This window comes from Acartia tonsa, chromosome 13 (genome assembly GCF_053477335.1).
Source record: "Acartia tonsa isolate MP-2025a chromosome 13, ASM5347733v1, whole genome shotgun sequence".
NCBI lineage: Eukaryota > Metazoa > Arthropoda > Copepoda > Calanoida > Acartiidae > Acartia > Acartia tonsa.
Genome location: NC_137272.1, coordinates 11,330,222 through 11,355,307, shown reverse-complemented (window position 1 = coordinate 11,355,307; position 25,086 = coordinate 11,330,222). Strand labels below are relative to the sequence as shown.

The 25,086-nt window shown below is 32.2% G+C and overlaps 1 protein-coding gene and 1 long non-coding RNA gene across 2 annotated transcripts; both read right to left on the bottom strand.

The window, feature by feature from the left end:
• Positions 1-1,481: 1,481 nt before the first annotated feature.
• Positions 1,482-17,082, bottom strand: LOC145304733 (uncharacterized). The gene is made up of 13 exons (XM_080146690.1): positions 16,959-17,082; positions 16,085-16,139; positions 12,004-12,049; positions 8,836-8,914; positions 7,544-7,639; positions 6,810-6,851; positions 6,328-6,486; positions 4,955-5,006; positions 4,247-4,304; positions 3,734-3,795; positions 3,213-3,318; positions 2,681-2,786; positions 1,482-2,132 (listed from the first exon to the last, which is right to left on the bottom strand). Exons 2-13 carry the CDS (start codon positions 16,116-16,118, stop codon positions 2,106-2,108), a joined length of 867 nt encoding a protein of 288 aa, XP_080002816.1. The 5' UTR covers positions 16,119-16,139; positions 16,959-17,082; the 3' UTR covers positions 1,482-2,105.
• A 273-nt stretch (positions 17,083-17,355) lies between these two features.
• Positions 17,356-23,201, bottom strand: LOC145304734 (uncharacterized). Its single transcript, XR_013874178.1, has 4 exons — positions 23,145-23,201; positions 19,332-19,364; positions 18,399-18,454; positions 17,356-17,542 (listed from the first exon to the last, which is right to left on the bottom strand). It is a non-coding gene; the product is annotated as an uncharacterized LOC145304734 (long non-coding RNA).
• Between the last annotated feature and the right edge of the window lie 1,885 nt (positions 23,202-25,086).

The following is a 25,086-nucleotide window of genomic DNA, read 5'->3' as shown; positions in this document are numbered from 1 at the left end:
CCCTGAAATAAAAATTTATCTCCTATGAAATCATGTTAAAGAAGATTGAACCCACTGGAGAATATTTCAAATATTTGTAAACCCACTAAATGTTTTAGTAAGGTGTGCCCTGGAATAAAGATATCTCTTAGGAAATCATGTTAAAGAAGATTGAACCCACTGGAGAATATTTCAAATATTTGTAAACCCACTAAATGTTTTAGTAAGGTGTGCCCTGGAATAAAGATATCTCTTAGGAAATCATGTTAAAGAAGATTGGACCCACTGGAGAATATTTCAAATATTTGTAGTTCTAGTTTAAATACAGACCAGCCATGTAAGGATACATAATTAAATTGTTGGTGGATTAAAGTTTTCTACGGGGAAGTATTAATTCTGTTCTTTCCAATAAGGGAGGGATGGGACATTGGACTGTAAATAACACAGACACTTACAGTTTTATAACCATGTTTTCTTATTCATTGAACTAAAACTTTGGGTAATTTTGTTGCGTTTTGATTCCAATAGTGTCCAAACATTTCAATCAATATTTTTTACATAAAGGGTAATTTTGATTATCCTGATTGGGGATTCACATAAATTTATTGTCCATTGTCTTATACCTGCTAATATACAAGTAAAATTTTATTCATTTTGTTAAGTAAGACCAGGGGTAGCTATTCTAACAAACAATTCTACAAAAAAAACACGAAACCTTATTAAGTATCTGGTGATATAATTTGTTTTTTGTCATATAACTGAAGAGGAGTGAGAAGGGGATAAAAGGGGGAAGGGGATGAAAAGGGGAAGGGGGTTGTGGGGGAAATTTTCCTTTAGAATTGTTTGTCCGAATATCATTCCCTTGTCCCTGAGTAAGACCAATATAAAGCTTTAAGTAATGCTTCTATAAAACAGGATTTACCCAAAGAGATAGAGGATAATTGGCTATTTATTACACTAAAGTTTTGGCTTAACAACTTTGGGGACTTTGATTAGTTGATTCATTAAGTTGAGTGTTCAAACGTTTCAACCAATAATTTTGATCTATAGAAGAGGTAATTTTGTGTATTATCATAGGGGATGTAATCAATTTGTCAGCCATTGTCTTATCCCATTAGATCCCTGGTATTTACCCATCCCTTTATCCATATTGTAAATACACATATCTAGAACATTTCCTATTTTAGCTACAATATGCAAAATATCTCAAAACAAAATCCAGAAAAAGAAATGGATTCCAAAATATCTACACAATACCTATCTATAGATTTTTCATTACAACTTAATTACTATATTTTTCTTATCAAAATCTAACGAAGAGCCAGACCTTAAGACAGACATCCTATTACTACAAAATAAATATCAGTTAATTTTGCTATCAATAATTGGCTACTTTCATTAAATGCAATTGAGATTTAATTTACAAAAGGGTTAGTTTTCTGTCAAATTATTTATCCATTGGCTTATCTCTTTAGATCCCTAAAACGTATAAAAACCTAATGTTCATGATTATGGTTTATTTTGGCATAACATGGCAGTTACAATATCACATTTATAAAGACAAATTTATACACAATAACATTGGTTATAGATAGATTGATAATATAACAGTAGGTAACAAGGGGTACTATGGTCTGCTATAGTCTAAGAGACCTTAGTGTTTGTCTAAATTTAAAGGATTTAGGTTTCAATTTATTGCAATCTGGGTAAAATTTTGGAAACTTAGGATTTTTGAAAGACAGGTTTTTCAAGGAAGGTTTCTGAAATCAAATAAATTCATAAAAAAAGCACAAAATATAACAAAATAAATGGTTTTAACACTAATAATTAATACTGGAAGAATAAATATAAACAATAATAAATGTTTCTAAATACTGAATGATAACATTTTAATATTATATATTGGTTAAAATAGTTTATTTACAAAACTTTAATGTTTTTTTTTTGCTTTTTTAAAAAAGTATAACAAAATATTAATCACATATAAATAAAGATTTGATAAACCTAAAACGGTCATGGTAAATTGGTTTTAACAAATAAATCAAAATTCAAATTTTTTTCTTGTATTTTCCTAGGTATATTGGCAGTAAAGAGCGAGTAACATAACTAACAAGAGAATAATTTTTCTATTTTCCCGACACTCCATCACAAATCTAAAAAAATTTTTATTTCTTATTTTATAAAGTAGTAAGTTTTTTTTTGTCTGAAGATTAAAATTTTAATAACTACTGAACTGATTGAGTTCTTAGTTTGAGGAAAGCTTAGGTACCGGGATGGTTTTAGGCCAATTTAATTTTAGTTTCAATCCATGGGTTTGTTTTTGGCATTTTTCTGCGACATAATTGCGCACCTTTGAATACAGAACCATAGATTTAAAAAAAATCAAAGTAAAAAAAGCTTTTTAATAGTTATAAATGTCATCTCGCCTGTCCGTAATAAAAAAAAATTTGGAAAAACTTGAATTTCTCAGCTGATTATCAAGATTGATTGCAGTTTTAAATTTAAACATATGCCAGGGCATAAAAAAGGCAGAAATAAGGTATAGCCAACAAGTGAAATAAATCTAAAACAATATTCGAGGGTCCAATTTAAAGGTCGCCAATTATACTTATTGTTGCCCCCCAACGACAGCTGAAAATGACGTATATGTTTCGTGATTTTTTAAAATTATTTTGTTGTTTGTATAAGCTGATGGGCCTACCTTCGAATCAATCATGTTGTATAGACATTGCATGAACCTGTCTGCCTGATCACATCTGTTGTACCCTGTTCCTGAGATACTCATACACTCGTTTCTGCAGTTTTGCCTAGAAAAATATTGGAAAAAAGTGTCCAAAAAAATAAGCCGTGGAACGTCAATAGATCCATCTCTTTTTAAGGGGGTTCATTTACCACTTCTCTTCTCATCCCTTATTTTTATGACGACACACTTATTTTTTTCGGACACTTAGTACAGCTTCAAAATATTTCAATAAATCTTTTTTAGTAGTAAAGCTACTTTTTTTTACTTTTTCTTCCCGTTCATCCGTCAGACCTTAATTTTGTGGGGGAAATATAATTTTCTCAGCTGCTGCTGAAAATAGACTGCTGATTTTTGTGTGAAGATCCTTTGTAAGGGTTTGCGATTTCTACAATTTGTCATATTCATTCTTCTCTTTCTTTTTTTTTCTTCAAAAAAGAAAGATAGGAGGGGGTTCTTACAGATAAGTTAAGGTAAGATTTAGATACAATACCTGCAGCAAATTTCTTGATATCCACAATCCTCGTTGACCATGCACAGATTTCTACATTCCTCGTCTGATCTGCCTTCAACTTCGTCCTCTGCAGGGGGACACAGACCTAAAATAATTCAGTTAATATTAGAGATAGTGATCCTTTTTATGGGTGTAATGTATTACTTTAAAGGAAAAAATATCTTTCTTTGATATGGGGCACAGGCCTTAAATATCACAATAACTTAGATGATATCCGTTTTTTAGGTTTATTTAATGTATTATTTTATAAGGGAAAACTCAGATTCTTCAACTATCCATAGGTGATTTCTTCATTTTTATATCGGGACAGAGACTTCAAAGTGCAATAACTCAGAGGATATTTGAAATAAAGATAAATCTTTAGAAAAAAAATTATAAATTTTCCAATTGTTAGATAATTTTGACTATTAGTTCAACATAAATGTAGCTAATGCCTAATTTTTTAGCGCCATTTTAGAGGTATTAGATAACACCCAAACAAAGCTTTCTGTTTAACTTACCTTGTACATTGGTAGTAGTTCCTTGACAAGTCTCCATTATGGTTGTTACAGTATCAGCAAATCTAAAATTTAGTCAACAAGATATATTTTCATTTTAACCTATGATTTCTGTTTTTTCTTCAGGAAAAAATGTCGTCTTCTGTTTAGAAATAATTTGAGTTTATAAAATTTAAAAAACAAAACATATTGTAACTAAAGTGATAATTTTGTTAATAAACTTGAAAGGAATAACTAAATACGTCTTTATCATTAACTGCGTACAGGTTATCCTCGAAGGGTGATGGTATCGTAGGTTTAGGCCCTGCAGGGTTTAGGCATAAAAAAAACATTTCTCTACCTAAGTGAAATGAGAACAGCTTTTTATCGCATCGCAGTTTTGTTTTATGCTTTTATTTAATGTTCATGCAAATTGTCTGTAATATGATGCTTTACATGATTTTTTAGTATGGCTGAGAACCGGTTCCAATCCACCAGATATTAATGGGGTTAGAAGCGAAACTGAAAAAAACTTACCTCATATCAAGCATATCAGAAACAGATTGTGTTAGTCCAGCAGTATCTACACTATCCTCTAAAATAACACAAACCTATTATATAAAGCAGTACGCTTTATATGTCTGTAGTGAAGGATCTCGAAAACCGCTTAACCAATATGGTCCTCCTTTATAGTGAAGCTCCTGGGAAGGTTTACTACTATTTTAGAGGAGGGTATATCCAATGGAGATGGATAATATCCATCTCCACCTATCAAATGAAATCTTCCCGAGAACAAAAGAACCCACACCCCCCCAAAAAAACAACATTTTCTGAAGTTGTAAGTGTCAACTTCCCCTACCCCTAATTTCCTTAAGTGTCCCTAGAGGACTTTAAAGGAGTAAACTCTAGTAATTCAAATTCAAGTATGCAGAAACAGATCAATATTTTCAAAGTGAAAAACCAATGGCAGATTAATAATTTCTCCCCGCCCTCCATCTATTTCTTAGTAAAGTGTATTGAAAAGTGTTCTTATTTACGACGACATTTGATTTATATCCAAGAAAAGTAAAATATATATTTGACATCCAATGTTTTTGCAATAATACCTACATTGTAAACTAAATAAAATGTTGATGTTGTTGATGAAATAATTGATATGCAAAATATCTACTAAAACATGTTTATAACAGGACGTAAAAATCTTAAATTTATAGAGTAGCTGCACTATTTTAATGAATTCCCTACCTTTTGTTAAAGCATTGATGGAAGACAGATATCTCCACCCGTAGCATTGGGGCTAAAATAATTAGATTAGTAAGTTCTGTAATAGGTATATATCGCATCGTATTAGAAACAGCTTTTCATGGATATAAAAATGTACAATTATGATTGTACATTTGTATATGCGTAGAAAACTGGATTTAATACGATGCTATACATAATTTTTAATATTGCTGAGAACCGGTTCTAATCCATCAGATATTAATCGGTTTCGAAGCCATACTGGAAAAATTCTTAAAGAGATCATAGAGAGAGAGTTCTGCAAATGAGAAGGCCTTAACCCTGCGGGATATATACGTGCGTTGTTATAAACCTGCAGACTACCCTTTATCCAACATGACCTAACTTAGCTGAAAGTAGAAAATCAAAAAAAAGGAAAAAATCCCCCAAATCTAAACTGCGAACCAAAAAAAGGCAAGTCTGAATTTTCAGAATATCAGCTTTATTATTCATTTAGGATGATTTTACTGTAAATATGAAATGTAGATGCATCTTTTGGTTACAAGTTTCCACTGTTAATTTTTAAAGATTGATTCTGATAAATTAATAATTTTTAAAATAATTCATGCTTCAATTATTATGAAATATAGTATAAGGTAGAAATTAATGAATTTCCTAAATAAGAAATATTAGAAAAAAAGAAATTTGACCCCTATCACTTTAGAGGACAGCTGCTGACCTCCAGTCCTATAAATGAAGCTAAATACATGTTAAAGATAAAAATTACCCTTAAAAGTATACAAAAATGTTTTTTGATGTGCTAAAAAAATCCATTTTAAATTATTGATTTGGAGGATGGTGGCCTTTAAGATGCTTCTACTGGGGTTGATGGTGAGCCAAATGTTATCAAAGTGCATGCCCATGATGACATCCATACACTGAACTATGGTCTAAATTTTGTATTCATAGCAGCCTCGAGCCAAGCAGTATTAAAAAAGAAAAAATTTCAATTTTATTTACTCCAATTTATAAAGTAAATTCTGTAGTTTTTAGAAGATGGTTTTATTTCTTGTTGGTAGACTCCATTAGAGATTGCTATGACTACAAAAAATGGTACATAGGTTAATAGACAAGTTGTTGTAATGGGCATGTACTGAGATAACATTTGGCTCACCAAAAAAATAAAGAAAAGTGCAAAAATAAACAGTTTTCCTATTAATTTTCTTTTATATTTGCATATCTTTTTGGTTAACCCCAAAATGCCTTGAAGCCAAAATTAAGACTTGCCTATTTTTTTTGGTTCGCAGTTTATATTAATCTAATTCGACCTGGCACCTTAAGGGAAACCGCCTATAACAATTTCTATATTAAAATTGTACATAATTCCAAAAACTTACCACTTGATCAAAGTTCTTTGTAGTTCCCTTTCTTCTTGACCGTCTGTCCATAGCGTCCAGATAGGTTGATCTTCGCGCTCTCAAAGCCTTCAGGAAGGTGTCAGCAGCCCCTGTGGAGTGAAGAAGACTGCGCCTGTCGCGTAAAAGATCACCACCCAACTATAGAAATATATTATGATAAAATTTTTATTTTTATTTAAAAAAATATTTTTAAAAATTCGAATTTTTCTTTTAGGTTCGAAGATTTAAAGAAAACATTAATATCTCAAAACATTGTAGCAACTAAAAAAGGAATAACAGAAAAAAACATCTCTTCATATATGCTAATTTTAGAATATACATATTACATATAGATCTAATTGGTTCATTGATTTGCGTGATCTTAACAAATCAACCTTGATATCAAAATCGGATAAAATTAAGAAAAAGTTTTGCTACTTTGTATAGTGTTATCCTTGTTTCATTCATATATTTTGAAATACCTTATTGGAACCTTGCTCATAGATTCCAGCCAAATCATCAAACTAAAAGTTTAAAAATTAATTCTTATTAATTGTATTATAACTACCTTTTCTCTAAATAGCCTAAAGCCTGCCCTGGTCATATACCAGTGTTCTAGGAAGAATGGGGGAGGACGACTCTATATTTTATTCATTTTAGTTTTAAAAAGATTATACCTAAGCAATTTTTTGGGGAAGCAATTGATTTTTTCCATAGGCGATTTCTCTTAAAGGAGGGTAAAGGTAGACTTCCCAAAATATATTTGAAAATCTTTCCTGGACTTATAAGAAGCTTCACTGTAAAGAAGAACATTTATCAGTTCAGCAGTTGGCGAGATCTTACGCTACACAGAGACAGATATATGTAAATCCTATTACTTTTATATAAGTATTACTATTACACTAGGTTTCTGTCTTTTTAAACTCAACCAACAAAAAATCACACAACCTTTCAAAAATTTAAAAGTTAAAACTCAGAAAAATCCAAGGTGGGCGGGGAAATTGGACTGTAAATTATGCTCTTACCCAAAGTCTTTTAAGCATGCTACCCAATTCATTAGCTCATAAAATTTGGGTACTAATATTATTATTTTGGTAGGTTAGTTCAAACTAGCAGCATCCAAACAATTCAACCAATAATTTTTACCTTCAGAATGGGATAATTTTGTTTATTAAAATTTGTGATGTACTGTTAATAATTCATTGAAAAAAATTACCCCTGGAGAAATATATCCTTGTATAGATCTGCCCAGATAGTCAGGCTGGTAATCATCAAGAACTGCATGCATAGAGCCTCCGAGACGCCTTTCCTCCTACAAAAAAATATATAGTTAATGATTTAACCAATAGACAACCAACTCTTAAATTGCACTATCTTTGTCTAGCAATCCTAACTATGCATGGTAATAAGTTGCTCCTGTTTAAGGGACAAGGCATGCTCGCTACTCTTACCATTGATGTCACGCCTCGATCGATCCTCAAAATGGGCAACTTTTAACGTCTCTAGTATAGCGTGGTGTGGTATAGAGTCAAACCTGACACCTCCCAGACAGCACGGTGACACTTGCGAAAATGGCGCGAATTTTTACAGAGTAGTTACATCTTTATTAATTTAACAAAAACAAACACCTTTTTTTGACCAGGAAGAGGATATTGGAATCTAAAATAAAGTGGTACCCAAAGTTTCATAATCAAGTCTTATTCGTTGTCCCGAAAATTTTGGGTACTTTTTTAATCGTTAGAAAGGGGGATTGGGTTTTTCATAAACAAGTCTTATTCGTTGCCCAGAAAATTTTGGATACTTTTAAATTATTAGAAGGGGGGATTGGGTTTTTCATCGTTAGAGCAGTAAATCAATTTTTCGTTCATTGTCAATTATCAATTAAAAAACGTAAAAACTATAATTGCTTAATAAAAGAAATTGTCATAATAATTTACTTAAAGGTATAATAATACATTTTAGATGAAGTAATAAATAAACTAAAATACAAAAAGATGAATTGCTATATAATATAATGCTGTACTTTTAAATTGCAGATGTAATAAGTCAAAGAAAATTCATAACAACAAATTTTATAAAAAAAAATGTATTTTATTTAAGTAGATACTACGGCTTCGCCCCTAGCTTCAAATAAGGATATCTCCTACAAAAAAAAAAAAAAAAAAAAAAAAATGGGGGGGGATTTTTTTGTTTTTTGGGTGGTTGGGGGTGTCCCACCCCCCAAGAAAATAGCCTAAAACCACCACAGGACCAGTAGGTATATTCTCTGAAGAGTAGAATCTGATTGGTTCAGTAGTTACCGAGATCTTAAGCTTCAGACGGACTGACGGACAGACATCATTCTACTTTGTAATATAGAAAATCAATAAAACCGTGAACAAGTTTTTTAAACATTGATTGGTGTGTTTTAACTAAAAGTGTTTAATTTGTTTTACCAATATTTGCAATGAAATCATTGTATCGGTCATTGTCTTATCCCTTTAGATCCGTGACAATTATAGATTTTACCTTTTTCTTTTGAACTTTGTTGTCGCCAGGTTTCTGTTTTGATATCGGAATTCTGTCCAGCAGGCTCTTCATTGTGGTTCTACATAATAATAACAAGTTTAGACATGAGGGCGTGCACAGGAGGGGGGGGGGGCGGGTAATTATGTCAAGCAAGCTATTCATTCTTGTTCTACATAATAATAACAAGTTTAGACAAGAGGGCGTGCACAGGAGGAGGGGGGGGGGGTAATTATGTCAAGCAAGCTCTTCATTCTTGTTCTACATAATACAGTTAGGGAGTTGAATCCATTTTTATAGAAGCAGAATTATAATCTATGATTATGGTTTGGACCCTCTAAAACTGTAATCTACCTTTCCACTTTCCCCTCTCTTGGTAAAGATATCTTCAACGCCGATACGATTTTTGAAATGTAAGATTCTACTTTCCCTTCTCTTGGTGAAGATATCTTCAACGCCTATACGATTTTTGAAATGTAAGATTCCACTTTCCCCTCTCTTGGTGAAGATATCTTCAACGCCGATACGATTTTTGAAATTTAAGATTCCACTTTTGCCTCTCTTGGTGAAGATATCTTCAACAAGAGAGACAAAAGTGGAATCTTATATTTCAAAAATCGTATTGGCGTTGAAGATATCTTCACCAAGAGAGGGGAAAGTGGAAGGGTAGATTACAGTTTTAGAGGGTCCAAACCATAATCATAGATTATATTTCTGCTTCTATAAAAATTGATTCAACTCCCTAACTGTAATAATAACAAGTTTAGACATGAGGGCGTGCACAGGAGGGGGGGGGGGGTAATTATGTCAAGCAAGCTCTTCATTCTTGTTCTACATAATAATAACAAGTTTAGACAAGGGCGAGTACAGGAGGGGGGGGGGGGGGTAATTATGTCAAGCAAGCTATTCATTCTTGTTCTACATAATAATAACAAGTTTAGACATGAGGGCGTGCACAGGAGGGGGATGGGGAATAATTATGTCAAGCAGGATCTTCATTCTTGTTCTATATAATAATAACAAGTTTAGACAGGGGCGTGCACAGGAGGGAGGGGGTAATTCTGTTCGACAGGCACAAGTTTAACAAGAGGTGTGCACTTGATTTTAGCAAAAGGGAAGTGGGTAAATAAGAAAATATGAATTACACTGGTACCCAAAGTTTTATAATCCTGCTCTCTTAGTTGATGCCTTAAAAACCTTGCGTACTTTCATTATCTTTATTGTAGGGTTTAAATGAGTAGTTTCTAAACTTTTTAACCAATTATTATAATGTATTTAAGAAGTAATTTTGTTTATCATTATTGGGGAAATAAATAAACTTTGTTCCCAATGTCTTCTCCCTTTAGATTCCTACTAATAAGCATCTTATGGAGAAACCCTTCCAAAAATAGTCAAAACCTTTAATAGACCTTTAAAAAGCTTCATTGTAAAGGAAACCCATATCGGTCCAGTGATTAGCAAGATCTTTAGGTATAGACAGACAGACATAATGTTATTTTTATATAAGAATTGATAGTTACTTGCATCAATCATATTAAATAAGGCTGTGATCAAATTTCAGAAAAAAAAAAAAAAAAAAAAATATTCCATAGAGTGTGCTCAAAACATTAATGAAAACAATTGAAAATATATCTGTTTGAAATATTCAGTTGGTCTTTCTTTCTCTTTTTCTATTGTAAATATCTATTTTGACACTGAGAACTAAAGGAATAAGACAATGGACATTAAACTGAGATATATCCTCAATGATTATAAATAAAATTACCTCTTAAAGATAAGTGGACATAAGCCATTAGTTACTGGACTAGTGTAATTAACAGTCCAATGTTCCCCCCCTCCGTGATTTTAACTTGACATTGTAAAAGAATAAGAATTAAAATAATTATTATATTCATTAAATATACCTTAAGACTTTTAGAAATCTCATTTTAATTTAGAAGCAAAATTGTGATGTAAAATTTGGTTGAACATCTATTCCCTACACCAAGAAAATTAATTATACAATTAGTCGTTTCAAGAGAATAACAATTAAAATATAATCAAAACAATTGCAGTGTTTATATAAAAATGGATGCTTTAATCTACATATAAAAGTAACAGGATGTGTATCTGTCTGTGTGTACCGAAGAATCTTGCTGACTGCCGAACCGATATGGTTCTCCTTTACAACTGAACGACTTCTAATAGATCCTGTGAAAACATCCTTCAAAGATCCTTCATTTGTTAACCTAAAAACTGTCTAACCAATAATAATCTACAGCCAGCAGGGGTAATCTTGTTTAACATCATTGGGGAATTAATGTACTTAATTTATTATCTATCGTCCTATCCATTGAGTCCATTTAGCAAAGCTCACAAATACTGCAAGCAAAGTTAATAGTTATCAACAAAGAAACTTTTAGGTTTATAAATAAAGACAAATAATTTGCAAATATCTTATAACATAATTTTTTTTGCAAATTTAACTAAACACTGCAATTCCAGCTTCTAATAAGTAATATAATTACCCAGGGATCTCAAGGGATAAGACAATGGTTGATTAATCAAAGCACATGATGAAAAACAAAATTATCATTTGTGTAGATTAATATTATTGGTTGAAAAGTAAAAGTTAATTATGGTTTTAAAACTTTGGGCAAAAGTCTAATGTTATTTTCTCCCTAAACCATGGTACTAGCAGATCTGACCTTCATTTAATAGTAGTAATTATTACTTCAGGTTAAAAATAACATATCATATAGAAGATAAAGTGAAAAAGTTGTATGAGATTAATTAAGAGCCTATTAAACCCAGGAAGGGAGGGGATATTGGATGGTAAATTAATTGATATCAATTTTCCTCCGTTTTTCTCATTTATTGACTCAAAAACTATATAGAATCGTTTGGCTTTACAAAATATTAGTATTCAAACTTGTCAGGTAATAATTTAAATCCACAGAAAAGTAGTTTTGTTTATCATAATTGGGGTTGATGGTCTAGGACTCCTGATTATAGCAGAATATTAACTTAAAACTTTCCCTCGAAGTGTCCAGTTTATTTTCATTTAATTTCAAATATGGGAGGGGGTTTCTGTGCTCGACTAGGTAATTTGAGGTAAACCGCGGAATATTTCTTTACTTGGTACAGACAAACTAAATATAGAAAGCTTCGTTACAGCAAAATAAAACTAACCTGAATTTGTAAACATCAGAGATAACTTTAGTCACCAATCCGAACTAAGATTTTTTTTGCATTGATAATCTTTTTTGTTGGTTGTGCATGTTTTAGACTTTATCATGACGAAATAAAGTATCTAACCCGAGATGCTATCACTCATTGGTGATCAAGGCTCAATCCAAACCACGTCATAATTAAAGATATTAAATAATATTATTTGTTGATGCTTAGAAATTGCCCTTATATTGTAACTAATAGGGAGGGATCTAAAGGGATGAGACAATGGCCGATAAATTGATGTACATCTCGATAATTTATGCACAAATTACCCGTTCTAAAGATTACAATTAAATGTTGAATCGTTAACATCAGATATTAACTAACCAATCAAAATTCAATACAAGTCCTCAAAGTTGATATGCCAACTAATAAAAAATATTATAATAAAACTTTGGGGACTAGTGGAATAATTAACAGCCCCATATCCCCTTCTTCCCTGGACAAAGAAAAGTTTAAAAGTCATTAGTGTGTATTTTTTATTTGAATTGACCCAGAGGGTAATTTATATATCTACCTTTTAAATAAGAAACTAGTGCAGTTACTACCTATTTCCAGTGTTGTTTCAAAACTACCATATTTTAAAAGGTGCTATTTGAAAGTATTAAAACTAGCACTTCATATACCGAAGAAGATAGTTGTAAGTATGTGTTTTTGTGTACATTGAGATCTTGAAAACGCCTCGAAAGCTTAGACAAGCTTAGTATAAGTAAATATTTTAGTCTGTTTGGTAGAAGTGCCACTGTAGTTCAAATGTTTACTTGAAACTTAACTTCAAATTATTGGTTGAAAAATTGTTTACACTGCTTTTTGAAACATCCCATAAAGATCTGTTTAAAACCTCGAAAATTTAGAATACGAATTAGAGCAAGTGTTTCTAAAACTCTTTGAGTACCCTCCCTCATTTTGTAATATTTATAGAGCTCAGCTGCTTTTATTTCTTCATTTTCTTTATTAAATTGCATGAACAACCTATCTATAAAGTTGCAGGTAATTGTATGTTTGTGTATGTGTGTTTGTATCATACACAAAACATCAGTGTTCAATTAAAATCGCGAATATTTCAGATTATTAAAATGTTAGCTAAGTTAAAATCTTTTTCTGATAATTTTAAGCTACAAAAGACAGAATTAAAATTTCTAGACTAAAGGGAGAACAGTTTATCATGGGATTTATTTAAGAAAATCACGAAACTTTACATACTAGTATTATATGTCTTTTGTAGCTTGACATACAAACAAACTTACGGACTAAGTAGGTAGTATACTGGATGCTTTTTGGTAAGGATAATCTTTACTGAAAAACAGCAGTCTATCATAAATAGCAGCCGAGAAAATCATATTTTCCCCATAGCGCCACAGACGGTCAGACAAAGTTATTTATAGAGTAACTTTGCTTTAAAAAAAAACAGGTTCTTTTGCATAAAGAAAAAGAAGTCTAACACAAAAATTTGTCTGGTAAAGTTTGACTAAACTTTTGGGATAAAATTACAATCTTTTAGCAGATTGTTGTTTTTGGTGGGGGAAGGAAGTTTTATTCCGAAGAAAATATAGATTTGGGGTAAATTTAGAGAAAATAGTTCCATCCCAATAATTGAAATAGGAAAGAAGGATAAATTGTGCTCCCCCATAATCATAAACAAAATTACCCTTTCTGTAGATTAAAACTATAGGTTGAAACGTATGGATACTGCTAGTTGGAACCATAATGAAATATGTTTAAAAGTTCCTAAAGTTGTTAACACAACGATACAAGAAATTGCTTTGGGTACCAGTGTAATTCTTAGTCCAATTTATGAAGTTTAAGCTTTGTTTTTGTGTAAAGTGTCGTGCTAATATATCATGTATATTTAATTTAGCTAAATGAGAGCGAATTACGCTTTCAGACAACTATGATGAACATAATATCGTTTTATTTAAAATTTAAATAGGAAAATCTACTAAAACCCCTATGTATAGTCACCACCCTAAAAAGTCTTTGAAACAATACCTATGATATGTCATAAAAATTCTAGATTAGGTAAAGTTTTGCTGTGAAAGACCCTCAAACCTTTAAGCCCCTAAAACGCTAATTAACTTACGGACTTTCCGGTAATTCAATAGTCTTGCTATGCTTTCTACATTGTACCTTACAGATGCAGGAATTATTATACAAAGTTTGAAGTCGTTGAAATAATTATAACATGTTTAAATTACCGATAATAGCTAAGTGTTATGTACAGGCAGACGAAAGAATGCAAACACTATATGTAGAAAAGCTTCGCTTTTAACATTTGGAGTGGGTGGGAAAGGGGAAGGGAGTGGTTGTAAATGTTCCTTTTGCAATATACAGGATTCTACCCTATATAATCTTATGTTAATCTGTTAAGAGCTCTCATGTACATTTATCTTATTAATTACAGAATAAGTGATAACATGAATTCCATTATTGTAAATTATCATTAGATTCAATTTTAAGCAGGGATATAGGAATGGGAAAATGGAGATAAAATTATTTCATTGCTTGACTTACACTTTGGTTACTAGAAACACCGCAACTTTTATTATTTTGGCTTTTAAAATATTCTGGGTACTGGCCCAGAATGCCGCTAAATAGTTACACTTCAAGTAGACCAAGTTTACTGAAAATAAGTAACACAAAACATGGCAGACAAAAAAGTTTAAGCCCAAAGTTTTGGCCGTTTTGAGATCTTAAGATACAAAGCTTTTTTTATATGTATTGGAAGTATAATAGTATGTTTCCCGTATGGATTCGAACCCTTATCCTTTCTTTCTTTTCCTTATCATTATTGGGTAGTAAGAAGAACGCCAACATTTGAATTTCATATGTGTGTGCGGCATTTTAAACAATGAACGCGCATCAAGCCTAAAACAAAGCCCACGGGGCCATTTTGATTTATTCCTTTGAACAGTGCGGAGTTTCTGTGTATGGAAAACTATGTTTTACAATGAAATGTGGTGTTCTCCGTGCTGAATATACCTTTAGTGCTTCCCGGCTTGTCATGATCAACGATTTGGTAAATATTTAATTCTTTTAAGCATTTAAATTAGAATGGAAAGATATTTTCAAGGAAGCCAAATTAATTTTCTTATTTTCATTAAAATAGACCAAGTAATTGATTTATTTTTGTATCAGAATATTTTTATAGTAGTCTAAAATGATTCTATCTATAAATTATAAACTCGCATTATGTTTTGATTTAATTTTGAAGAGAAAAAGCCTAGTTTTTTCATACGCTTATAAAATAATATATTGCAAATCACGCAACCTTTTTAAAGACGATTATGTCCATTAGAAAAAAGATTTCTTTTATATTTTACAAACATTTTAACATTTTAATATATCTTTATTAATTTTGTTATTTTTTGTTTCAGTGCCCACCGTTTCATACAATAAACTTGTATTTGTAACTGCACTAGTTTTGATTCATGCGGGAAGTAGCAGGTTTAAGTGCGTCTGCACTTTAAGATCTTGTGTACAGCCAAAGGTCAGGCATCAGCCGTCTACGTCAGCCATGTACCGAAACATTATAAAAGGTGAAAATGAGAGGTTTTAAAGTTTCAGGGAGGTAAACACCACTTTAACCCTCCCATCCCCCTTGGACGTCTATGAAAGCATCCTATTAATAGAATAAATGTAACTAGCGGCTACGCCCCTAGAGGCCTCTAGTGGCATTTAAATGTTTTTTTATTTTATTTTAAATATCTAATTTGAGAAATATTTTGTCTATGGTCAATCAGCTGTTAAATTCATGTCTCTACGCAGCGCCACTACGCTAGCGACACTATGCGGCGGGAATATTTCTATTTTTTCGATTTTATTGTGATTTTTCTTGGGAGGGTGATGGTACTCTCCCCCCAAAAAGTTATAAATCCTCCCGGGACCTATGAGAAGCTACCCTGTTAAGGAGAACCTGATCGGTTCAGCGGTTAGCGAGATCCTTCTGTACAAACACACAGACAAACAGACACACAAACACACAGACACACAAACATCCTTTTACTTTAGTATGAGGATTGATTATCAATGACAATTTCCTTGACAAGAGTGTCTTGAACAGAATCCTCTGACATGGTTTCACAAATTTGGACAGCCTGAAATAAAACAATAATTTAAAACTGTAGATTCAGATTCTAAAAAAAGGGCAAGTAGCTGAGGGTAACTAAGGGATCTAAAGAGATAAGAGAATGGCCCATCAATTGATGTACATATCCGGTGACAATACACAAAATTACCTCATCTGTAGATCACAAGTATCTGTTGAAAAGTTTGGACACAACTAAATTAATCAACCAATCATAATTCCATAATAGTCACCAATGTTGCTAAGCCAAAGAATAAGAAAACTTTATTATAAAACTTTGGGAACTAGTGTAATATACAGCCCAATATCCTCTCCCTCCCAGGGGTAACTACTGCTGAGACTAATTGGGTAGATTAGCAATTTTTTCTGATGTTTCCATTCAAACGTACACGGAGATATATAGTAATGAGAATTCTTTGCTTCGATCACAGCTAAGAATATTCTATCGTATTACATTTATCAGATGACCCGCAGTTCTCGTAGAAGCTATTACATAAAACTACTTAAACTCGGGGATCTAAAGGAATGAGACCATGGCCGATAAATTGATTTACAATCATTACAATGATACATTAAATTATCCCTTCTGTAGATCAAAATTAGTGGTTGGAACGTTTGATCACTCAACTTAATAAATCAACAAATCAAAATTCCCAAAGTCCCCAAAGTTGTTAAGCCTACGAATAAGAAAACATTTTTGTAAAACTTTTGGTACTAGTAAACAGCCGATTGTCCACACACTCTCTGACTTAATCTGTTTTTATTTGTCCTAACATCACTGCCGCTAAGGTGGCTGTGGCTGCTGATGCTGAGCCCTTGTTTTACTAACCTCATCTTTAAGAAATTTCTCCTGAGTTTGTGCGTGTTGTACATGGATTTCTTCTTCCTTGTCATGTCCCTCCTCTGGCTTATATTTCTTTCTGCAGGCAGATACATATATGGATAATGGTAAATTTAGAAACAGTGTTTTATTGTCTAGGGTACAAGACAATAAACTATAAATTTATATACCCCCCCCCCCCCCCACCACTATGATGATAAACAAAATTATCTGTCTATACAAATTATTGGTTGAAAAATTTAGACTATTCTATTACTTCAACAGACAAATCAAGCCAACGGACATAGATAATGTTTTATAAAACCTTGGATATAATAGTCAAATGTCCACTCATCCCCTGGAGATATAGGATACTGGGCTGTAAATTATATTGGTACCCAAAGTTCGCTGATCTGATGATAATAAAAATTCAAAGTCAGGTAATATGGTGTTAATGTTAAGATCTCACTAACTATCAAACATTAGTAAAGCTACCAAAACACAGTAATCTATTTGAGTATCTAACTCTCCTGGGTCTCTCATGTCTCTCATCTGGTTTCTCCTTCTCTGCCCGTCCTTGTTTGTCCAACATCCTACAAAAGGCAACACAGGAGTAAAGCAGTACATTTCCAGTATCGCTACGAAACCGATATATATCCGGTGGATAAGAACCGGTTCTCATCCATACAGAAAAAATATGTATAGCATCGTATTATATTCAATTTTCTACGAATATAAAAATGTACAATCATAAGATTAAATCCAGTGTTATTTAGCATGTGCCTTTGGTTTTAGTCTTATAAGTTTACATTTTTATATCTGAGGAAAGCCGTCTATAATACGATGCGATAAATAACTATTATTACTATAAATGGGCTCTCAGGCAAAATAATCCTTTTAAACTTCATAAGGAATTGCCACTAATCGATGATTTATTCCAAAAATTCGAATTTTTGGTTTAAATAATTTACCCATATAGCTAGCTTCTTCATAAAAAATCAACTATTTATAGCTTACTCTTTATTTAAACTGAAATAATGGAAAGAACTACACTTTTGTACCTGCTAACCAATAATATGGCTGGATTGTTTTTGTAACGTTAAATGAGGCATGTTTGAAACTTTCTATAGATTTGAAACTTTTTAAAAAGCCTTTCATACAATTTTTTATGTGATAAAATCGTCATTTCCATCTAAATTTTAAAATACTGATTCCTATTACAACAGGTACAAGGTTATAAGCGAAGCATTCCTATAACCTAGTCCTGTAAACAAAATTTCTTACAATTTTGTTTAGACTTATACATTTTTATTCTGCTCAATCAGTTCTTACACTCTTCAAGTGATAATGTTCGTTTGTTCTACCGTTACAGAGCTTCGCTTTTATGGATGTTGTCATCCTTGTTGTTATTTATTTAAGTCTAAATCTATGATAATTTTAAAATTTTACCAATATTTTTTCTTCAAAATATTTGTGGGCTTCTTTGCTTTCCAATTCTTTGATTTCTAGAAATAATAATAACAAAATTTGGTAGCGAAGCTACTAAATTTTAAGGTCTACTGTCCGTAGGTCTATAAAATAACAAGGGTTGTGTTTTTATCCTATAATATAAAGTAATACGATGTTTGTCTGTCGTTTCGTCTATCTGAAGCTTAAGATGTCGGTAACCACTTAAGCGATCGAGCTTTACTCTTCAAGAAATATATATGTACTGGTCCTTCGGTGGTTTTTAGCTATATTTTTGGGATGGGACACCTCCCCCCCCCCCCCAACCCCCTAATAAAAAAATGTCTTCAACCTCCCATTTTTAAACGAAAAAATGAGTGTATTGGTTGAACCCCCACACACACACATTGGGGTGGAGCACCCCTGAGAAAAAATCCCCCCCTCCCCAAGATGTTAGCATTGCATACTTGCGCTACTTATACACATTGATTTTCTTGTTAACCAATAATAACAGCAATTTTGAAAGGATTTTAGGCCGAAACCAAAATTTTCTATGAAAAGATGCAAAAATTTGTCAACAATTTTAGTATAAACTAGTTTCATCACCCCTGGCTTCTGGGGGAGAACGAGGAGGTAAGAAAGATGGCCTAAAACCAATCCAAAACATTTTTATAGCTTATTTAATTTTTTCCATAATTAGCACACCAATATCAATTCTGTCAATACAATTTAACAATAAAAACTATTTTTTGACATATAAATTCATATATTAAGAAATAAATCCCTAAAATATCTTATTCTAATATATTAATAAAATTTCAACCAATTAATGTTCTAAAATTGTTTTCAAAATTTTGTACGTGCAGTGAATGCCTATGTCGGACATACTGACAACTCAAGTTATAGAATATGTACGCAAATAAAAATTTTATTTACCTCTCCTTCTTCCAGGGTATCAGAAAGAACAACCTAAAATAATGAAAAATAATATATTTGATGAATTTAAAAAATCACTATAAATCTTGTAAAAAATACTAGGATATGTGTCTGTGTGTTTTCAATGATCCCTGTAACAGTTTGGCCGATATGGTTCTCTTTTACAGTGTTGCTTCTCATAGGTCCTGGGAAGGTTTATAACTATTTCCGGGGATGGTACCAACATTATCCAAGGAGAAATCAACCCCACCAGAAATCGACTTCCTCCCTCCAGTAGCAATATTTTACCGCATTTTTAAAACCTCAGAGAATAAGTACGTATCTTATATGGTCGCATTTTTTGTTCATTAAAATAATTTTCATAATGAAAAATAAAACATTTGAAATGTTTAGAATGTGTAAAATATTTTGAGATGAGCAAATTTTAGGAGAATAAAATGGTGAAAGTAAAAAATCATGCAAAGTCTAGCTGATGATAACCTTTGCTAAAGAGTATGATATGGGATATTTTGCAGAAATTCGGGGAGAGGATATTGGACGATAAAAAAATTCCACAATAAACAAATACCAAACTACCCATCTAGGAATTAATTGTTTTTAGTACTGACATCTAGGAAGGACAGTAAAATAGCCTAAAAACCTACCTGAACATAGGTAAAACTCTCTTAAAATGAAGAACTTTAATCATTTTAATTTAATTTTAACGGACAAATGATGAGTAGGTGCTTATCAAACAGGAGAATCTCAGTGAATTTTATTGAAGCTTATCTAATACAGGTATTAGGATTTCCGGCCTCCATCGAAAAATAACTCCTAACGAAGTGCGATGACGGACGGACAAACTGAGATGTAGATCAGGAATAAGGTATAACCAACAAGTAAAATAAATCTAAAATAATAATTGGGTGGCAGATGTAAAGGTCGTCATTTCTACTATGTATTGACCCCCAACGACATCTAAAATCACATATAGGTTTCGTGATTTTTCTCGGATTAATTTCGTTGTTAGTATAAGCTAGATGTAGATGCTTATCTGTGATAAAATCTATCTGCAATAGCAGCCAAGAAAGGCAAGGTTCTCTATATACCATTACTTAAGAACAGACTGACAATCTTAAATGTAGATTAGAAGAGAGAACGAGTAAAACTAAACAACAACAATAACGACAAAATTAGTATAAAAACAAAAGAGAAGAAAGTAAAAAATGAAAGAGAAAATAATTAAAAAGTGAAACTTTCTTCAAAATAGGTTAATAAATGAAAAGAAAAAGAAAGTTAATTTTTTAAAACAAATTATACTCAAACTATTAATATTTGTAAGAGTGTCTAAGATTGTTAAATATTTATAAAAATTCAAAACTACCCCTTGTGTAGATTAAGATTAGTGATTGAAACCTTTAGAGTGGACACTAAACTTTAAAGAACCAACCAATTAGATTCAATAAAAGTCCCTAAATTTGTGAAAACATCGAATAAGAAAACATTATTATACATTTTGGGGACTAGTGTAATAAACAGAGTTCTAAAACATTTCTAATTCGTGGAGAAGGGAAAACTTTATTCCTTTTTATTAAAACTAGAGGCTTCGCCCCTAGCCTCTAGGGGCTTTGCCCCAAGAGGCAATTTAAAAAATTCATTACCACTGGTGTAACAACCATCCGTTTTAAAAAAAATAAAATGTACAATCATAAGATTAAAACCAGTTTTTTAACCGGTGCCTTTGGCTAGTTTTAATCTTATAATTGTACATTCTATATCCGCGGAAAGCTGTTTATAATACGATGCGAGAAATAACTATTCCTTTTTATCAAAACAAGCATAAATATTACAAAAAGAGCAGTTTTGTCATTCTGGCTAAAATTATAATAAGATTATTGCCCTAGTGATACTACCCTGTAAAACATGGTGGTAGTTTAACAACTAAATTAAAACTGATATCTATGTCTAAATTATGTCCAAAATTTGGAGTACTAGAGTATGCCACTAGTGCCTAAAACTATACAAAAACTAACAAATTAAATAATAATAGCCTAAAAACATCCCAGAACATATTTGAAGCTGTCCTTAAATGGACAACCCATTCGATTCAGTGGTTAGGGGATCTTATAATAATAACAACACCAAAGTTTAGTAGGGTGACAGCAGACTGTGCCTTATAAATTATGAGGAGTCATTAAAAAGTGCATCCGAAGGCAAGTTAACCAGGGATATAAAGGGATAAGACATGGCCGATAAATTGATGTCCATCCCCAATCATGATTTACAAATAGATTAAAATTAGCAGCTGAAACGTTTGATCATTCAACTTTATAAAACAACCAATGAAAATTCGGTAATTCTCCTACGTTATTGAGCTAACAAATGCGAAAATTTTATTTTAAAACTTTGGGGACTTGTGTAATCAAGAGCCCATTGTACCCTCCCTCCCTGAGTTAGGCCACTCTAAAGAGTCAAGGTTATTACAAGTGTGTAAAAATTTGTCTGAAAATTTTTAGCTTTGTAATTCTTTATTTATTATCTTTTAGGGGACAAAGTAGTAAATTCAGAAAATAAGGGATAAAACAATGGACATATATCTTAAGTCTTTTGAAATGTCAGTCTTTTTTATGTTTGTTTCTTAAAGTTTTTTTTAGGATCTGTGTCTATCTGTTTAAATGTGTGTTGTGTGTGTCTGTCAGTACCAAAGGATCTCGCTGAACCGAAAAGGCTATCCTTTACTGTGTACTTGTAGCTTCTCAAATGTCCTGGGAAGGTTTATAGCTGTTTGGGGGGAGGGTACAACCACCATTCCAAGATCAACTAAAACTGGAGGAGGTTATTCTCCCTCTCCCCCTTTACATACAGTATCCCTAGAGCTCTCTAAGGAGCGTAACCGCTTCTTATTGAAAAAAGGACATTGCAGTTCTATAGGTGAACCAAAAATATATTTTTAAAAATATTAATTCTGTTTATTATTTTAAGTTATTTCATGTTGATTAAGCGTACGTTAGAAAAGCTAGTGCCCCCAAGGGATAGGGTCCGGCAAGGTTAGATTAAGAAATATGTGGATATATTGACAAGGGAAAAATGGGTGGTTACCATGGACCTCATTTATTGGTGTGTTCGTCCATCCAGAAGGAGGGAAGGGGATGGGGTGAAAGGAATGAAGGAGGAGTATGGCTTTTTTAGTTGGCTGAGAGTTTCGCCTCATGTTGCACATGAAAATCTTGTGCAACATCCAAAGTAAAAATATATCGATTGTTGGAGCTCCCCGTAGCTATATAGGTTTATGTGATTGGCCAAATGTGGGTAAATGAAATCTTGGGAAAATGCATTTTTGGACGGACGGACAGACATAGTGAATTACAGAGAATACTTTAATTACAAAAAATTGGATCTACTGCAGTTCATGGTAAAATATTGCTGGTAACGAATATTGCCAAAAATCTATGAATTTTAAAGGTTTCTAGCTGCCAAACGGCTGAACGTACAGATCATGCCCGCACACTGTTTTAAGCGGCATAAGAAGGCCTACAAATAATCTGGAATAGCCATAAATCAACAATGCATAATTATCTCGCAGTGCAGAAAAATGCGCGAAAAAGGCCTATTTTACGCGTTTTTTCTTCAGGGAAGCTTTCCCTGTGCATCATTGGATCTTGGTTATTCCAGATTATTTGTAGGCCTTCTTGTACCGCTTAAAATGGTGTGCGGGTATTATCTGTATGTTCAGCCGTTTGGCAGCTAGCAGCCTTTAAAATTCATAGATTTTTGGCAATATCCGTTACCAGCAATATTTTACCGCGAACTGCAGTAGATCCAAAAAATTTATACCTGAATAAAAATCAGTGATAAAACAGTGGTAAAACTTAAAATTTTCATTGTAAATTTTTTCTGAAAAAAATATCATATAAATTAATTAATATGTTTATAAAGACAAAAACCATTATATCCATAAGTAGCGGATCAATAAGAGACAAATGAAATGTAATAAATTGTTATTCTCCCTCAAAGTGCTCAATCGAGCACAGAAATCTACCTCCCCCGCACATATTATTTGTAATAATATTGTAATAGTATAACAGGGTAGCCCCGCGGGGTTAGGCCCCTGCACAGGGTTTAGACAGAAGGGAAAAAATATTATACTTTATCTTCAATTTATTTAAAAATAAGGATAGAGTAATTAATCGAACTCTTATTTGTAAATTTAAAGTGCGGGGGGGGGGGTGATTACGCACTTCGACCTGACAAAACCTTGAACACGTCACTGGACGGGACTATTGAAATAAAAATAACTCTTTATTTTACCAAATATTGATTTTTTATGATTCTATTCTTATCGTATTATGTCTTACATGGTTGCGGAAGCGTTCCACCTCACGCTAAAGGCACACTAGGTCATATCATAGTTCACTGACTTCTGCAAACGTTTTGCTTTCTAAAAGGGTTGGATCTCCAACTTTTGCATATTTTTTCACTTTTATGCTGGTAAAAACTTTTATTTTTAATAGCGACGCTACAATATAATTCAGTTTGCACGTCTGTTCGTCCAGTCTATCATTCTGTAAAGCTGGGGACATGAATTAATTAGTTGATATTCAAGATTGATGGCTGAAAAGTGCACTTAGTAAACAACTTACATTGTCCGTTATTCTGTCGTTCCTTTAATAAAAGACATTGAAATTTAAAAAGGAGTTTGCGATTCATTTTACAAAGATATACCTACAATTGTCATTGATGTAAAAGTTTTCCTGAAGATATAAAATATACTTTCTATATTTTGGGGGTCCTTTAATACAAAAAGACTTAGCTGACTAATAAAGCTTCTATTTCTACTTTGCCCACATATCTTTTATTTAAATTGTTATAAATAAGCAAACAGATTCGCTACTTAAGGTTGTTGTCATCCTTGTGATTGCATTTATGAATAAACTCTTCCTACGCCAATGCGGTGCATTGAAACCTTCAAAGACGTCAAAGGGTGAATGGGGGTAAAGAAATGTTTTACCCCCCAAACTTTAAAACCTCCCTTAAAATTTTTGAAAGTAAACGCCTCTTATTACACTCTTTCAAAAAAATTTGGGCGACTCTGAACACCCTCCCCCCTTTTTCTATTCTTTATTTAGAAACAAACTGAAAATATTGTGGTTTACATTTAGCATTTTTGTGTTTTACTCTAGGTCTGAGTTGGCTAGGTTATATTGGGTAGGTTGTAGCCCCATAGAGTTAGAATAAAACTAACACAAAAATAGGATTGATATTATTTAGATATTATAGAAAAATTCTTTTCAAGATATAAATAAAGCAATGGCCACATTTTCATGCAAAATTAGAATACCTACTGTTAGGGCATTTAGAACGTATACAAAAATTATTACATCAATTGTTGGGTCATTTAAATACTTGTTTTATAACCAATTGCGTCGTATTTCGCACAACTAGTCAAATATGAATATTAAAATTCAAACTTCTTATGACAATTAAGAGGAATGTTTCATTAGTTTTAACAAAAAATAACACACAATATTAAATTAACAGAGTAAATATTAATTGGTAAGTACAGCGTCCGTCAATCTCAATTAAAAATTCCTCTATATACAAGTTTGAAAGTTATATTCATGCTTCTATTATAATATAGCTATCAAAACCAACTCACTGTCAGCTATTATAGCTACGCTACTCTTGAACATAATTGTTTTTGTTTCTAGGGAAAATAAAAATGATTCTGTACTTTCTCTTAGAAACTCAAAAAAAAAAGTAGGACAAGCAATAAAAG

Coding starts and splice junctions, on each gene's coding strand:
- LOC145304733 (XM_080146690.1), bottom strand. CDS start 16,118: ATGTCAGAGGATTCTGTTCAAGACACTCTTGTCA. Junction 6,852..7,543: donor AAGGATATATTTCTCCAGGG/GTAATTTTTTTC, acceptor TTAAACTTTTAG/TTTGATGATTTGGCTGGAAT. Junction 3,796..4,246: donor TCTGATATGCTTGATATGAG/GTAAGTTTTTTT, acceptor ACTAAATTTTAG/ATTTGCTGATACTGTAACAA.